Source organism: Rhinopithecus bieti, unplaced genomic scaffold (assembly GCF_001698545.2).
Source record: "Rhinopithecus bieti isolate Rb0 unplaced genomic scaffold, ASM169854v2 scaffold_33326, whole genome shotgun sequence".
In the NCBI taxonomy this organism is placed as follows: domain Eukaryota; kingdom Metazoa; phylum Chordata; class Mammalia; order Primates; family Cercopithecidae; genus Rhinopithecus; species Rhinopithecus bieti.
This window is the reverse complement of record NW_016814921.1, coordinates 885976-904240: the sequence shown is the minus strand read 5'-3', so window position 1 is coordinate 904240 and position 18265 is coordinate 885976. Positions and strand designations below refer to the sequence as shown.

Here is an 18265-nt window from a genome sequence, read left to right as displayed (position 1 = left end):
GAAATTTTGGCTATTTTGGGTTGGCCTCCACTGTTGCTAATAAGAAATCAATGCATTAAGCCTTTGTAAAACTTCTACCATCTTCTGATCAACTTGTATGTGGAAGAGAATGTACTGAATGTTACAGTCAGCTATCAAGTATCCCTTCGCTTATACTTTTTGATGGGCTCTCTTGGATATTCCCTGCACATGAGCGTAGTTTTTCAGTCAGCCAGGGAAATATGAAGAATCTACCTCAGCCCTTTCAGGGCTCTCTCATTTTCCAGATCTCCTTGTTAACTTGCTAGTTGGCCTACCACTTGCCTCCAACCAGGACGGCAACCTTGGGCCAGCAAAGTTACCAGTTTTCCCCATTCTATTTCCTACCAAGTTTGGCATTTAAGCCAACAAAACTGCAAACTTTCATTCTCCTGTCCCAAATCAAGTATACCTCCTCTGAAAGCAAAGCTGCTGCTTTTGGTGGCAGCCTCACTGGGTCAAAAAACTACAGTTCTTGCCATTCAAACCAGCAGAAAGGAAGAAAATGAGAATGAGAAAAGAATGAGAAAAATGAATGACAAAAGCCCTAGGCAAGAAAGCCACATACTCCTGTAATTCTTGCTCAAAAAAATAGCAGTTTTCTTTCTTTCTTTCTTTCTTTTTTTTTTTTTTAAGAGAGATAGGGTCTTGCTTTGTCCCCCAGGCTGAAGTGCAGTGGTGTGATTATAGCTCACAGCAGCCTTGAACTCTTGGGCTCAAGTGATCCTCGAACCTCAGCCTCCCAAGTAGCTAGGACTAAAGCTGTGGGCCACCATGTCGGCTAATAATAAGAGTTTGTGAGGAATACACACCTTTGAATGTTTTTTCTGTCTTCTGTTAATGTCCAGGGTTGTGAAAGGTTGTGTTTCACAATTTTGTCTGGTTTTCTACTTGTTTTTATAGCAATTTACAACTTTTTTATGCCACAAAACCAGAAATAGTCTAGATAAGCTTTTATACTTAAAAATGTGTGATTATATATACACACACCTGTAATTAATGTAACTGCCTTACAGGCTGTGACTATACAGATTGAGCATTAGGTTGGTAAAATTGGTAAAATTAAATGACTTTCATATAATGCTATCTCATTATTGGCATTAGGATAGCAAAGTAATTTACATTTAATATTTAATAATGGTAATCTGGAATTATGTCCATGACGGCCAGGCATGGTGGCTCAAGCCTGTAATCCCTGAACTTTGGGAGGCCGAGGTAGGCGGATCACCTGAGGTGAGGAGTTCGAGACCAGCCTGGCCAACATGGCAAAACCCCATCTCTACTGAAAGTACAAAAATTAGCCCGGCATGGTGGTGTAATCTCAGCTACTCAGGAGGCTGAGGCAGGAGAATTGCTTGAACCCCGGAGGCAGAGGTTGCAGTGAGCCAAGATCGTGCCACTGCACTCTAGCCTGGACAACAGAGTAAGACTCCATATCAAAAAAAAAAAAAAAAAAAAAAAAAAAAGAGAGAGATGTTCATGTCATTATCACATAGAAAGAAAAAGTAGATTAAAACATACCATACCCAATATGGTCTTATTTTTAAGCAGACACATGTACAAATACTTATATATGAGAAGGAACTGAAATAACATGCTCACATTAAAAGACTGAGTATTAACTTCGAATAGTAAGTGGGATTACAAGTATTAATAATTTTTTTTCTGTATTTTTAAAATGTTTTCAAATTTTTGACTTAAACTTACATTATGTTTATGTAAAAAATATTTTGGAAGAGAGAAAAAGGCTATGTACATTGCCTACTAAATCAAGTTCAAATCAGATGCTGAAATTAAAGTTTTTTCACAACTTTAAAACAGAAAAATTAGTATATCTTAAATAATATATTATTTTAGAATACTTAACATTCTATAGTTAATACAATTAATACCAAATACAGAATAAATTTTATTAATATTTTGTTTCTCTGGTATGACATAGCAGGTTTTGAGTGCTATGTAACTTACACTGTCAGAATAAGTATATACCATACTAAAATGGCTACTTTAAATGGCAATACTTATGTACCTATCTAATTTCTGACATGTTCATTTAAAAACCAATTTTACCATTACATGGTAATATCTTATATTCAGGAAGTGTTCAACAAACTTTTGCTAAGGAGATTCATTTTAAAATGACCACATTAATGTCTTAAATTTTATTCCTATGATAACTTTATTCCTTTAAGGACTTACCTTGGCTGCATGATATGTACCAGCTTCAAGTAATTCTTTTTTAGCTTCTTTGGCAAGCAGGTTAAACCGACTTAACATTGCAGCCTTACAAAGCCGACTTGCCATTGACATACCACTTTTAAATGGGGAACTAAGCAGAGAGAAATAAAATTTTTTTTTAATTTCTTTTTCAGTAATTTATGTTGGCAATTGTACGGATTAAAATCAACATATATCTACAAAATATTTCTTGATTATTTGCAGTATACATAGTGAACTCTTTTTTACATAAGAGGCATTCTTAATATTTACTTTCTGAAGTAAATTTCTTAAATTACGTTTTAAATTATTTAGTATTGCATCAAAAATTAATGCAGAAGATAGACCTTGGAACATTTCTAATGTATGAAGCAAAATTAATCTATGATGATACAAATTAAACAGTGGTTCTATAAGGGATTGACTGGAAGTGGGCATGGAAATACTTTCTGCATTTTGACTAGAATGATGGTTACATAGGTGTATGAATATACCAAAATTAACGAAATCGTACAGTCTATTTTGTATTTCACTGCAAGAAGTTTTGGCTCAATAAAAGCGTAACATATACACATAATCTATTTCACAGCCCTTCGTATGTGTGTACATTATGTGCATGTAGATGTGTAATTTGGGTTTCTAATGAAAGTGGGTCCACAGATCATGAACCTTTTGCTACTGTAACTTTCCCCTTCATTGTATCTTCTCATTAGTTGTTCTTAGGATAGATAACAAAAACAGTCAAAATCCTTCATTTCTCCTAGTTTCCAGTTATTTGCAATGTGACTTTTCAGATCCTCACATCAATAGGCATGGCTGATATTCCCTTCCCTTGAATTTTACTCGTCTTGTGATTTGTTTTAGCAAACAGAATAGATAGTGTGATAATTCTGAAGCTAGGCCTGGAGATGCCTTGGTTCTTATTTTCTTGGCACTGCTGCCTCTCCCATGTGACCCTGCTAGGACTAGCCTATTAGAGAGTAAGTGAACACAGGGTAAGATCAGCTCAACTGACCTTTAGTTGACCAACAGTTGACCCCAGATGTGTGGGAGAGCCCAAGAAAATTCAGAAAAACCATTCAGCTGACTCAAGAACTTCCAAGTAGTAATAATAAATAGTTGTTTTAAACAACTAAGTTTTGAGGTGGTTTATACATAGCAATAGCTAACATACACTCATGTATACAAAATCTATTTGATTTCTACATATTAATTTCCCACTATGATACTTTTGTTGCAGTGGTTTTGATAATTTTCTTGATTTTTGGATATAAATACCATCTTCAAAGAGTGATAATTGTTACATAACTCCTTCTTTCCAATATTTTCTCTCTCATTTCCCTTGTCCAAATGTATTAATGCCTCCAGCAAAATGTTGAGTAACAGCAGTAACAGTAAATAATGCCTTACTCTGAATGTCAGTGGGAATGCCTCTGACATTTTATCAATCATGATAATATTTTTGGACTAATAAAGATATACTTTATCCTGTAAAAAGATACTACCTAGCTATTCCTTTTTATTGAATATCTTCATCTAGAATAGTTGAAGAGCTAAATTATTTATACACTTTCTTAGAATTTATAAACATCTGGTATTTTCCCTAGATTAATTAATAAAACATATTAATAAGAGTTTCTAGTCTAGTGTTATTTCTATTATGTTACTATCTTTGAATTCCTAGAAAAAATGCCAATTGGTGTTACTGTATAAAATATATTATTGTAATGTGCTGCTAAATTCTGCTCCCTGATCTTTTATATAGCAATTTTTCTTGGATATAAATGAGTTTGGTCTGTAATTTTGTGTGGTGGAGAGGAGGAGCAGCAACTTTTTTTTGTAAACTTTTAAGTTCAGGGGTACATGTGCAGGTTTTTTTATATAGATAAATGTGTCATAGGGTTTGTTGTACAGACTATTTCATCACCCAGATATTAAGCCTAGTATGCATTAGTTATTTTTCCTGACCATCTCTCTCCTCCCACTCTCCACCATCTGAAAGGCCTTAGTGTGTGTTGTTTCCCTCTATGTGTCCATGTGTTCTCGTCTAGCTCCTACTTATAATAGAATATACGGGATTTGGTATTCTATTCCCGTGTTCATTTGCTAAGGATAGTGGCCTCCAGCTCCATCCATGGCCCTGCAGAGGACATTATCTCATTCTTTTTTATGTCTGCATAGTATTCCATGATGTATATGTACCACATTTTCTTTAACCAGTCTATCATTGATGGACATTTGGAATTATTCCATGTCTTTGCTATTGTGAATAGTGCTGCAATGAGCATACGCATGCATGTGTCTTTATAACAGAATGATTTATATTCCTTTGGGTGGATACCCAGTAATGGGATTGCTGGGTCAAATGGTATTTCCATCCTTAGGTCTTTGAGGAATTGCCACACTATTTTCCACAACGGTTGAACTAATTTACACTTCCACCAACAGTGTATATGTGTTCCTTTGTCTCCACAACCTCACCAGCATCTGTTTTTTGACTTTTTGATAACAGCCATTCTGATTGGTGTGAGACAGTATCTCATTGTGGCTTTGATTAGCAATTTTAAAAAATCAGATTTAAGTATCAATCATATACTTGTTTCATAAAAGTATTTGGATGCTTTCCATCTTTTTGGATAGCACCGGAATGATCTGCTTTTTAAAGGTTTAGAAAAAAACCCTCTGAACTACCTCAGAATGGTACTCTGAGGAACAGTTAAGGTGCTTCTTGGTAACTTTCTCATGAAAATAACATTTATATTTTTCCTCCTTGTATATGTAAGTTCTGCAAGTAATGTTTTCCTAGAAATTTATCCATTTCATTCAGGTTTTAAAATATATTTGTGTGGTTACCCAAAATAGCTTATGATCCTCTTGTTTTTACATGAGATTGGTGATTTTCTTATCAGCTTTTATAAGTAATTTTGCCTTTTCTGTTTTTTAAAGCTTTTTTCTTTATATTTCTAAATTATTTCTATCATTTATTGTTATATGCATTTAAGGCCCTGACTTTTCAGTTTTGTTTAAACCGTATAACCTACAAATTCTGACGTGTAATATTTTCAATATCCCTATTTTCTAAATATTCTGCAATCTCAGTTTATATTTCCCCTTTGAGCTAGGAGTCAGAATTTTTCCAGTAAAAGCAGTTCCTAGTATTCCAAGTTTGTTATTCACAGTTTTATCTCATCATAATCAGAGAATATGTCTACATTGCTTCTACTTTTTGGAATTTGTTATTTTCTTTGTGGTTTAACACACAGTCAGCTTTTTGTTAGTGGTCTATAGTTTCTTGAGGACTAGGTACATTTTATATTTTTAAGATGCAGAGTTTAAAGTAATGAAATCTACCTTACTGTTATTTAAAATGGCTATATCCTTGTTTACTGTTTTGTCCACCTGATCTACCATGAACTGAAAGAGGTGAATTGTTGTCTCTACTAGTAGTGTGTTTCTACGTTTCCTTTCCTTGTCTTCTATAATTTCTGCTTTGTGAATGTGGCTATGTCACTTTCTGCTAAACATTCTTCTGTCCTCTGTATGAATTATACTGTTTATATTGCTAAGGTTTGTTGTTGTTGTTGTTGTTGGTCTTACTGTAATGCTTTGAGACTGAATTACACCTTGTCTAATATTTAGACTACACATTCTGGCTTTTTTTTTTTTTTAAGATGGAGTCTCGCTTTATTGCTCAGGCTGGAGTGCAATGGTACGATCTCAGCTCACTGAAACCTCTGCCTCCTGGTTTCAAGTGATTCTCCCTGTCTCAGCCTCCCAATTAGCTAGGATTACAGGCACCTGCCACCATGCCCAGCTAATCTTTTGTATTTTTAGTAGAGATGAAGTTTTGCCATATTGGTCAGGCTGGTCTCAAACTCCTGACCTCAGGTGATCTGCCCGCCTTGGCCTCCCAAAGTCTTGGGGTTATGGGCGTGAGCCACTGCACCCGGCCTCTGCTTTCTTTTCATTTGCAATTACTTGGCAAGTATTTGGCCGTAAAAAATGTTAAGCTCATTTTATACAGTTTCATCTTTGTTATGCCATTACTTTATGTTTTCAGTAAATAATTTTTTAATGTCTTTCACAGAAGACCTGTTTGTCTATATATTTAGTTGAGTCTGTTATTAAAAGTAAAGCAATTGTTTATGCTGGCCTAAGTCATTTGATAAAAGTGTAATTCATCGTATTTAAAATATCAGTATTATGCTTATCTGAGTTCCTACTAAGAAATGTTTATGGGTTTGTCTTTTCTTTTTTCTTTTCTTTTTTCTTTTCCTTTTGGGATAGGGTCTCGCTCTGTTGCCCAGGCTGGAGTGCAGTGATGTAGTCATAGCTCACTGCAGCCTCAAACTCCTAGGTTCAAGTGATCCTCCTGTCTCAGCCTCCTAAGTAGCTGGAACTCCAGGTATGCACTCCCACTCCTGGTTAATACTTTTTATTTTTTATATAAAAGACTGGGTCTCTCACTATGTTTCCCAGGTTGGTCTTGAACTCTTGGCTTCAAGCCATGCTCCTGCCTCAGCCTCCCAAACTGCTAGGATTACAAGTATAAGCCTTCTTGACTGCTAAGAAACATTTGTATGTGGTCTTCATTTAAATTTGTCCTTCACAAAGAAAGCAATTTTAAGCATTTAAATTTTTAACAGTATTCACTGCCTCATTACAAATGTATGTTCACACTAAAAGAACAGTTTTACTGAATAATCAATGGCAGAGACATTATGAAGAAATGTCTAGAAGCCACAGAGCATCATAGTTAAGAACAAGGGCTTTGAAAATAAAATGTCTGGGTCAGAATCCAAGCTGTGTCATTAACTACTTGGGTAACCTTAGGCAAGATATTTAACCTAGCTTGAGTCTCAGAAACTGTAAAAAAATAAAAAAAAAATAAAATAAAATCACTCAACCTACAGGGTTATTATAAGAAGACAGTATAACACAGCACCATAGTTCTTACATGTAAGAGTACATAAGTAATATTTGGAAGAGTATATAAAAAATATAATTTCTGAGCCCCAGATTCAAAGTCAGATTCAGCAGAAGAAATTGAATTTCTAAAAAATTTACATGATTCTAATACTAAAGGTATTAAATTACAGTTGGAGAAACATAGGTTATGGAGCTAGATTCCTTGGGTTTGAATGGTGACTCTGCCATTTAGTATACATTTCAGTAAGCTATATAATTTCTCTACGTCTGTCTTCTCATCAGAAAAAAAAATATTAAAATATTAAAATTTTTAAAATTAGTACAACACCTGCAACACTCGACTAATGATAATAATTATTGTTCAGAGTTCAATAAATGGTATCCAAAAGAGTTAAAATAAAAACTGCAATAAATGTCTTCTTTTGCTTAAGTAATAAATGGTTTAAAGAAATTAGTAATTTTAACCTTTCAGTGATCTTCCCACTCAAGCCATCCACAATCTCCAAAGAAACATCTCCTTGTGCCCAATTCAGACTCAGAAATTTGTATTCCAAGTTCATTTGAAGTGGATATGCAGAGGGTACTAAACTAATATGAGGTCTGTTGACTAAGTAAAACATTGGAAGTTTTGAAGTGAGTGCATCATCAACACGTTGCTTTATAGCGATTTCTAAGCCTCTTGTATCACTGCAATTCCCATCACCTAGAAAGCATAAGAAAACACTCAAGTTCAATACTAAAAGACCATTCCAAAAATAAAAATAAATGAAATGATTGGAAATCATCCAAAGCCCATTTCACTATCCTTTATCTTTCAACCTTCCCTTTCCTAGTTCTATTATCTTAGCATCTACTCCATATTCTTAACTAGAACCAGAACAGGGTAATAACAGATTTTCCATTTTAAAAAAGACTCTGATACAGAAAATAATGAAAAGTCCCTCTACTGAGCATTAGCAAAGAGCCACAGCTGCTCAGAAACTGGTACTGTTGTAACTGACTCAGAAAGAAATCTGGTACGTCCAGATTTGTCGACTGCATTGTAGCCTGATTTCTTGCAAGTGCAGTTGACAAATCTAGATGAGAAACAATTGGTGAAAGTGAGTCATTTTCAAACATCTAAGGGCCACAAATTTTAACTTTTCCAATACCACAATGCTTCAATTTCACAACACAAAATAATTTAAAGAGTGACCATTTCTGGTTAAAACTGTGCCAATACCAAAAGCTTTGAATTCTCAGTTATAATAATTATTGAAGGAGAGATCTCAAAAAGATGCAATGTTACTACTAAAAAACAGTGAGTTGCATCAAACTTAAAACGGAAGTTAGGAAGCAGTCATTCTTATTTAAAAAACAGTTATTCTAAAGCATATCTCTTTCTTTCTCAGAAGGTCAGAAGTTCTTGCAACAGAATCTTTGTAAACCACTGGATATATTTCACAAATAAAGTTTTATGTCCTTATCATTAAAATTGTTGAGATGGTTACTAGGGCTGCTTTATGACTATCTGGGCCCTAGAAAATGATGTAAAAGGACATGTACTGCTTTTGGCATCCTTTTCTAAACACTTCCTTAAGTGTTTATCAAGAGTGACAAATGATCAAGACAAATGAAGAGTGACAAAAGAAAACTAATCAAATAAAAAATATACTTGGGCACAGAATAAAAGTTGGAAAATATAAGGTGTGAGGAATAGTTAATATATCTACAATGAACAGTAGATAATAAGGATTTTTTAAAAGCCTAATGTATTTATTACACTCTGCAATGAAATAATGACAGTGGTTGCAAAAAAAAAAAAAAAAAAGACATTTGGAAAAAGGAAGAAAAAAAAACCTGTAAGTCAAACTCCTCATGAAATGCTTTAAACATCAAATTGTTTACCTAGATGCTTTAATGGGAAGTCCTAATACTACATAGAAAAAAGTTTATAAATAATTTCTTTACAAATTTTCACTTTTTCCCTTCATCACGCCTATGTTGCCACAATAATTACATATCTGAGGTATCGCTTTTAATTATATCCTTGCAGGCCATCTTGTCGCTAGAAAATACAATCCTCTAAAACCCTATCATAAGATTGAAAAATTTGATTGACTTCATTTCAAAAGGACTGAAATAATACGAAACTTCCAAGGTAGAAGTCAACAGTTAAGATCTAATCAAACACATAGACAGACTGACCTGGCACCTAATTCATAGTATACTACTAATCACACAAACCTCACTCACCCACCAGCAGCAGCATGAAAAGTTATGAAAACTGGGTTGAATCAGGCCTACCACTAACTAACAACACTGCACGACTTAGGCAAGTAATTTTATTAACATTGTGAATGGATGAAAAAGAAAAGAAAAAGGAAGGAACTGATAAGAATCCCTAAGTTACAGCTGCTTCTTTTAGAATCCACAAACTTATATTAAAATGGATTCTCACCCTCAGGAAGCGATTCTCTACACTCATATACAATAAATAGAACAGAAAAGGGGCACTCTGGAGGAAATAACTTCTGACAAAGACATTTTGAAGTACTTAGCACGGAAAAACTTATGAACAGGGGGGTTACCCAAACTGCACAATAAAGATATATTGTAAAAAGTTTGAGAATGAATACAAATCTAGCTTTTTTTAATAGTCAAGAAAGACATTTTTTTTCCAGAATACTCTGATAACTTTCTATTTAAAGATAGTAAATGCCCTTTTAATGCAAGCCTAGATCCCATGTTTTAAATTTAAAAATTCCACCACTATAAAATGACAAAATGAGTATCTACAGAACATCCACAGCATAAAATTTGTTTCTGCAAACTTTTTGAAAAGTAAAATAACGCTTTAAAATAATGTTGGGGTACAGAAAACTCCTCAGAATATGAAACTTCAGCATGCTGAGTGCTTCGAAAATTGAAAGGCCTCAGAAATAAGCTTCACAACCAAGGTTTTTCTCTGATCTTTCCCTCATCTCCCTGTGTCACTGATCTTTCCCAAAGCACCAGAAGGAGCTCTCTCTGAAATTTCCTTATCCAGCTGGATGGTCACTACAACTTATGGCATCTTTATCCCACAATCTCTGCCTCCCACCTTTGGGATTCATTCATTCTCCCTGATAATTTATCATGAAACCAACAGCTCTACAAAACAGCAGATCTGTGTTTTGATCTTAAATAAAGTTTCACATATGCAAAAACTAATTTTATACTGATAAGTACAGAGGATTTGCTTAGTGAGAGAGAGGCCCAGGAGGTTATGAAATCTCACTCACCAACTAGTATACTGCTGATGTAAACTGGCTGTATAAAATGACTCAGCAATGCTCCCTGTACACCAAGCACTTCCCATCTGGTCAATTTGTCACTTGAGGACATACTGCTTATTCTATTAACACCATCTTTAGGACAGTAAACAGTCAGATAAATTTTGCCTTCAACAGCCACGTGGAGACAGAGTTCTTCATTGGCTTCAAATGCAGATATAGAATGTGGATTAAGACGTCTAGAGAAAGAAAAGAAAGTTTCTTCCTTTAAAAAACAAAGGTGACAGAACAAAATCTACCTGTACCTAAGAACTGTTCTCTAACATGTTTAACTTCCCAGTGTACATTTAATTCCAGTAACAGAAACAGATGCAAGAAAGCAAGGCAGGAATGGAGTGCCTTCATTCCACAATAGTAATATAAAACAGAAATGAACCACATTTAGAGCCTCCAATCGAGATATTTTTCATATTATTACCATTTTATGTCCCTTAAAATTCAAAGAAACACTAATTTTTATCCCTATCATAGTTTATGAATTAGTTCCTTCCTCTGTATGAAATTTTTTTAAAACTACAAAATGAAAGAACGAAAAAAAGGGAAACTGACTACTTTTCTTTGTCATCTTCATTAAAATGCAAAATTATTTTTCTTTAAGTTTCTTTCTAGAGAACCCTGACCTCATTCTCAAAGGTGTTACTAGAGGGATATTTTTAAAAATATTACCCATGGTTACTTACCACTAGATGGTCAGACTTGAGGTGACTTTTACCGTCTTCTTTGTTCTTGTTTGTACTGTTTAAATGTTATGCTACCTGATATTCATTCACCAAAGCAATAATATTTTGGCCATAGGTTAAAGTTTTTCTTAACTCTTGTATTTGTATGTGAGTAGTGCATAAATCCACACTTCCTAAAGTTTATGAGGTCTTCAAAGCAGAAAGGAGCAGAAGATTTTTTTTACTAGCATAGCAAAAAAAGTGGTGAAGTACATGCAACTTTTAGGTACAGGTTGAGTGTTGCTTATCTAAAATGCTTGGAACTAGAAGTGTTTCAGATTTCGGTTTCTTCACACTGGAATATTTGCTTTACACATACCAGGTGAACAGAAATCCAAAATCTGAAATATGAAATGCTCCAATGAGAATTTCCTTTGAGCGTCATGTCAGTGCTCAAAAAGTTTCCGATTTTGGAGCACTTTGAATCCCAGACTTTTGGATTTGGGAAGCTCAACCTGTAGAAGTAATAGATTAGATTGAGGGGAAAAGGATTTGGGGTCTCCTGCAGGCCACAAATAACAACTCAAAGCTGAAGAGAAAATATGGGTAATTAGAATTTACATGTTCTATTTGCTGTAGAAAGTCAGAATGTGTGGCATGGCCATCCTACTTGCTTTTAAAAACAACTTCTATAATACTTACAACTGTGACTTAATCTGGGCTGATCCTTTAGGCAACTGGTTCATGTAAAGGCAAATGTTGATATTCTGCTTAAGAGTGAGTAGATCAGAAGTTGGTTCTGTACAAAATATTGATTTTTCCATCATAGTAGGATTTTTGCTGTAGAAGAGCAGAAGTTGTCTATAAAAGTACCTAAAATAAATGTTATAATTTTGTCAAGTAATAAACTTTATAAAAGATGTATCTCAATGGGCATCGTGTCCATATGTGTCACAAGCAATGTCCTGTGTGTCAAAAGTTTTGACACAGGTAAGAACTCCTAAATTAATCTTAGCTTTATTTAATGAAAAATTAAGGTTCTTGAAAGTTCTTAACTGGAGGCCAGTCCGCCCTGTAACCTAACCTAAAACACCATTTTTTCTCGACTACTCCACTTCTGTTCCACATTAGGGTCTTCCAACTATCATCTTCTGCAAAAGACTCATTTCTCTACTGATTCCTCCCTTCTTCTTCAGACAGTTCTGCTCCCAGTCTCCCAGATGAAGTGCCAACTTTTGCCTTACTTCTATTTCCCCTTCCCTACCCAAACAAATTACTACAAAATGACAAAACTGTGGTTCCTTGCTCCTTAATGGTTTTAAAGAAAAAATACAAGAGTATAGGAACAATACAATGAACACCATAAGTTGTATTAAGAAATGAAGCAGATATAGTTACTGATAATTTATTGTATGTTTCAAAATAACTAAATGAGTGGAACTGGAATGCTCCAAACACAAAGAAATGAAAAATGATTGAGGAGAGGGATATCCCAATTACCCTGACTTGATCATTACACATTTAACGGTTGTATCAAAATATCACATTTACCTTATAAATATGCACAACTATTATATATTCACAATAATAAAAAATTTTAAAATTCAATTTTTTTTTTAAAAAAGGGAAGCAGAGCTCCTGAAAGACTACAACTAATCAAATTAAGGACAAATACTATTTTGCTTATTTAATAAACCATGACTTTAAGATACACTCCCTTGAATCCCATCATCAAAATATACAGTAAAATTAAGCAACAGTATGTAAAAATGCCAAGCACAGGAATAAGTAACACAAAAGAGGTAGCTTTTAAAGACGTCAAATAATTCCATAAGCACTGACAGGGGGTGGAGGGCAATGAGATGCATTACCCTCATAGTCTTGCTGAATAACTTTTAGGATTATAGGATTCCTCATTACTAGAGATACAAATTTATATTTTTTCAGGTACACGTATCTAAATTTATTTTAAAATATTCTACTGAAGAAAACACCAACACAAAAAGTGAGAATGCAGAGATTTAACAAGGACAGCAGAATGCTAATAACTGCTGAAGGTGAATGAGAATTTGCTATCCTGTTCTCACTTGAGTGTCTTTGAACACATCCATAAGAGGCTGGGTGCAGTGGCTCACCCCTGTAATCCCAGCATTTTGGGAGGCCGAGGGGGGCGGATCAAGACCAACCTGGCCAACATAGTGAAACCCCGTCTCTACTAAAAATACAAAAAAATAGCCAGGCCTGGTGGTAGGTGCCTGTAGTCCCAGCTACTCAGGAGGCTGAGGCAGGAGAATTGCTTGAACCTGGGAGGCAGAGGTTGCAGTGAGTGGAGATAGCGCCACTGCACTCCAGCCTGGGCAATAGTGCGAGACTCTGTCTCAAAAACAAACAAAGAAACAAACAAAAAACACAAAAAAATGCCCAAAACATCCATAAGTTAAATAAAAAGTCATTTTAATGGTTTAAAGAACTAAAATGAGTAAGATCTAGTATTTCATGGCACAACAGGATGACAATAGTCAATAACTGTACATTTTAAAATAACTAAATGAGTATAATTGAAATCTCTGTAACACAAGACAAATGCTTGAGTTGATACATACTCCATTTACCCTAAAGTGATTATTGTGCACTGTATCAAAATAGCTTATGCACACTATAAACATAGACACTATGTACCCACAAAAATTAAAAATAAGAAATTATAAAATTTAAGAAAGAATTCCTAATTTAGTAGGAATAAAGAGGAATTATAAACAAAAAATAACCAAAAGCTGGTGGATATTATGAGAAATAGCACTCATTTCCCATTTTATATGCTTTCATATGAAGTGACTTGCAAATTCCTTTCTTTCCCACTTGCTATTCATTCCTCTTGTAAAGAACAGAGTGACTGAGTCTGGAAAAAGAAACTAGGCATGCTCACCTAAGCCCTTTTCTCTCTCTCTCTTCAAGATACGCCAGCCTCAAGAATCCCTTATCTATACTGTGCTTTATGGTAAACTTTGCATAATCCTCATGAATGAAAACCTGTTGGTTTCTGGTGCTGTCCTTGGATAAGTATGGCTATTCAGGGGTGAAATAAGACCAAGCCTACTGAGTGTGGATTAAAAGCTATACTTTTCAGTAACTTCAGTCATAAAAAAGTGTTATTTTTATCTTTCAAAAAAATACATTGTAGGATTTTCTTTTCTTTTATTTTTTTTTTTGAGACAAGGTGTTAGTCTATTGCCCATGCTGGAGTGCAGTGGAGCAATCTTGGCTCACTGCAACCTCGATCTTCTGGGCTTAAGCAATCTTCCCACCTCATCCTCCAAAGTAGCTGGGACTATAGTTGCGTGCCACCATACCTGGCTAATTTTACTTTTGTAGAGACTAGGTCCCACAATGTTGCCCAGGCTGGTCTCGAACTCCTGTATTCAAGCAATCCTCCCACCTTAGCTTCCCAACGTGTTGGGATTACAGGTGAGAGCTACTGTGCCTAGCTGACTGTAGGATTCTTAAAACTGAGTTTGGTCAGGTGTGGTGGCTCACGCCTGTAATCCCAGCACTTCGGGAGGCCAAGGCAGGTGGTCACCTGAGATCATGAGTTTGAGACCAGCCTGACCAACATGGTGAAACTGTCTCTAATAAAATACAAAAAATTAGCCAGGCATGTTGGTGCATGCCTGTGATCCCAGCTACTTGGGAAGCTGAGACAGTAGAATAGCTTGGACCTGGGAGCCAGAGATTGCAGGAAGCAGAGACTGTGCCACTGCACTCCAGTCTGGGCAACAAAAGCAAAACGCCATTTCAAAACAAAACAAAACAACAAAAACTGAGTTCTCAGGTCTTAATAACAGAAGCCACTAAAATCCACAGGGTAGACATTGGAGTTACTATGATAAATGTTCCAAAGATGACATGGAATTATTCTGATGACTTAGATAAGAAAATGTGACATCCTTGGCTCTATGATCAATAAAATTCCATTTGTAAATGAAGACATTTATATGAAGTTACTTTGGGCTGAGAGCATTCATATTTAATAACATTAATACATGTATTATCTTACCTAAGAAGAGACCTTCTTGCTGTAACAACAGCATGAGTGTCATGCAATACTCTTCCATTTGGCTTAATGTCCTGGCTGTAATTGTATTCACCTGTGCCTATAGCTACAACCTCATGCTGTCCAGCTGAAAGAAAAAGGTAGACAGTAGCAGGTTAATTTAACCTTTCTCTTCTCTACGTTCAACTCTTACCTCTATCTCACCATTTTTAATTTAGTAGAATATATTAACTGAAAAGATGAAAAAATAATTCCACAATTTAAAATAAGAGTCTTAGAGTCTTCTAAGAAGCAAAATTGGAAAGTAGTATCTCAGTGAAAAAGGTAGATGTTTTATAATACTTCATCTAAACTTTTACCACAATCAACAGAATTACCAAATGTCCTTGGCTTTCAAATATGGCTTTCTATCTCTTCTACATCTAGATGTATTTGATCTTCTAAGACACTTCATTTGCCATTCTGCTTCTGTCTTAAATTATCTATATTTAATGCCTCTAATTTATCTATATTTAATGCCTCTAATTTTCTTAATCCACTCAAACCCTATAAACCAAATTAATTTTCTTTGTTCTACTGAAGCTGCTTTCTTAAAACAAAAAACAAACAAACAAAAAAAACCTTATGCTTTTTCCAGTAGCTTTGTTCCATTTACATTTTGCTGTGCCCTGCTTGAAATCTTCTGGAAATTCTATGCTCCAAAAATACACAATTCAAATTGGCAGTTTTTCCCCTCACATTCTAATTAGGCCTTTCCATTGCCCAGTGACTAGATCACTCCTTTTCCCCCATATTCCCCTTTGAATATCCTCCTCATTCTTTCTATCTCTTACTTCAGAAAATCTTGAGTTTTCGTTTTTCAAACAAAGTTCAATTCTACATTCACAACTACCTAACGGATTTTTACTATTAGGCTGGTGCAAAAGTAATTGCAGTTCTTTTTTTTTTTTTTGGCACCGACCTAATAATTCAGCAACAATTGCTGAGGTGTTACCAAGTACCGGGGACTAAAGTAGATGTTAGGAATAAAATGTTGAGCAAGACATACCTTCATTAGGCTTATAGCAGAAGAGACAGAAAAAACACTAAACAAACCCCAAAGTGTGATAAGTGCTTTGAGGGAAACAATTATGAGGCTTATGTGAAGATAATGAGAGAAAAGCTTATCTTGTGCAGACTAGTTGCAGAATTCCTCCCTAACGAGCTGAAATTTAAGCTTCAGCACCAGCGAGACAAAGGGTATTCTAGTCAAAAGAAATAACACGTGCACACCACCCTGGGCAAAGACAGAAGACTATTTCTCTCCTGGGCAAAGAGAGAAGTATAGCTAATCTAATAAGTGGGGTGAAGAGAATGGTGTAAGATGAAGTTGGAGAAAGAGGTGTTATATAGTACACAATGCTGAGAAGTTTATGGATTTTTACCAAAGAGCTATGGGTAAGCTACTGAAGTAAAAACCATCTTGGATTACATTTCCTTCCTACAAAGCAAACAAAATAATCGACAAAATAAAAAGACAACTTACAGATCAGAAGAAAATATTTGCAAAGCATATCTCCAATAAGGGGTTAATAGCCAAAGTATATATATAACTCCCACAACTCAATAGTAAAAAGCAAGACACTTGATTTAAAAATGGGAACAGAACCTGAACAGACATTTTCTTTGAGAGAAGACATACAAAGAGGTATATGAAAAGGTGCTCAACATTACTAATCACCAGAGAAGTGCTAGCAAAATCACAATGAGATATCCTCACCCGTTAGGATGTCTATTATAAAAAAGTCAAAATGTAAGTTTTCATGAGGATGTAGATAAAAACCCTTATACGTTGTTGGTAGAAATGTAAGTTTTTATAGGCATTGTGGAAAACTATGGAGATTCCTCAACAAAATAAAAATATAACTTGCCATATAATCCAGCAACCCCACTTCTGTGTATATATCCAAAGGAAGTGAAATTAAGATCTGAAGAGGTATCTACACTCCCATGTTCACTGTAGCATTATTCACAATAGTCAAGATACAGAAACAACCTAAATGTCTCAATAAAGGAACAGATAAAGAAACTATGACATATATATAATGGAATGTTTTTCAGCACCCCCAAAAAGAAAATTCTGCCATTTTCAACAATATGAATGATTCTGGAAGACATTATGTTAAGTGAAGTAAGCCAGACACAGAAAGACAAACACTGCATAATCTCACTCATATGTGGAATCTAAAAAGGTTGAATTCATAAAAACAGAGGAGAACGGTGGTTACTAGTGGTTAGAAAGAAGGGGAAATGGAGAGACATTAATCAAAGGGTACAAATGTGGAGTTGTAAAACTAATAACTTCTGGAGACCTAATGTAGAGCATGGAGACTACAGTTAATAGTAACGTATTATATATTTGAAATTTATTGTCAATATTGTGGGTGGTAGGGTGGAGAGCAGGTAGACCAGGAGGGTATTGTGGTAGAAAAAACAAGGAGTGGTAAACTGTGTTACATGTTTCTGGAAAGTCAAGTGAATAGGTAACAAAATCCACTGGATTGTGCAACATGCAGGTAGTGGGTACCTCGGCAAGGGCTAATTTCCAAGAAAAAAGAAAAAACTAAGTTGAAGCAAGGAGTAAACATAGTGGCTGTCAGGAGCTTCTTGATGAAGTCTGGCTACAAAGTCAAATAAATAATGACTGGATTAAGTAGAAAGGTGTCATGGGTTTAAAGGAGGGTTTGTTTTATTTTTAGGATGGAAATTTGGGAAGCCAGGCTTTCTAGAATACTGAAGAGATGAAAGCAAAGATGTATTATTCAGGGACACCTGGGCACAGACTCTGCTTTCATTCCTAGGATAGGGATGTCACGCTATGAATGCTGAATCTGACTCAATAACCAGGTCTTAAACCTTCCCTTAAATAGAATTATATAGTGTCAGTATAAGTTCCAGAATGGTGATATAAGCTCTGAGTTGTAAAGGGTAATAATGTAGCAAGTAACTCAGCTTCTTTCTCGGCTCTGTAACTCAACTTGCAATGCTTCAGGGCGATACTCAAGTTTGTTATTGCCAGAAAAAGAAGAGTTAACCGA

At 35.1% G+C, this 18265-nt stretch overlaps 1 protein-coding gene across 7 annotated transcripts in view; it reads right to left on the bottom strand.

The window, feature by feature from the left end:
- Positions 1-18265, bottom strand: part of ADAD1 (adenosine deaminase domain containing 1) — a 52654-nt gene that overhangs the window by 6929 nt on the left and 27460 nt on the right. For 6 of the 7 annotated variants that reach the window (XM_017852622.1, XM_017852624.1, XM_017852627.1 and 3 more), the window contains exons 7-11: positions 15192-15315; positions 11840-12010; positions 10428-10657; positions 7630-7867; positions 2218-2347 (exon numbers count right to left, since the gene is read on the bottom strand). In XM_017852622.1, coding sequence (XP_017708111.1) covers positions 2218-2347; positions 7630-7867; positions 10428-10657; positions 11840-12010; positions 15192-15315 — 893 coding nt within the window. The remainder of the gene's footprint in view (positions 1-2217; positions 2348-7629; positions 7868-10427; positions 10658-11839; positions 12011-15191; positions 15316-18265) is intronic. The other variant, XM_017852625.1, reaches the window with a different exon arrangement.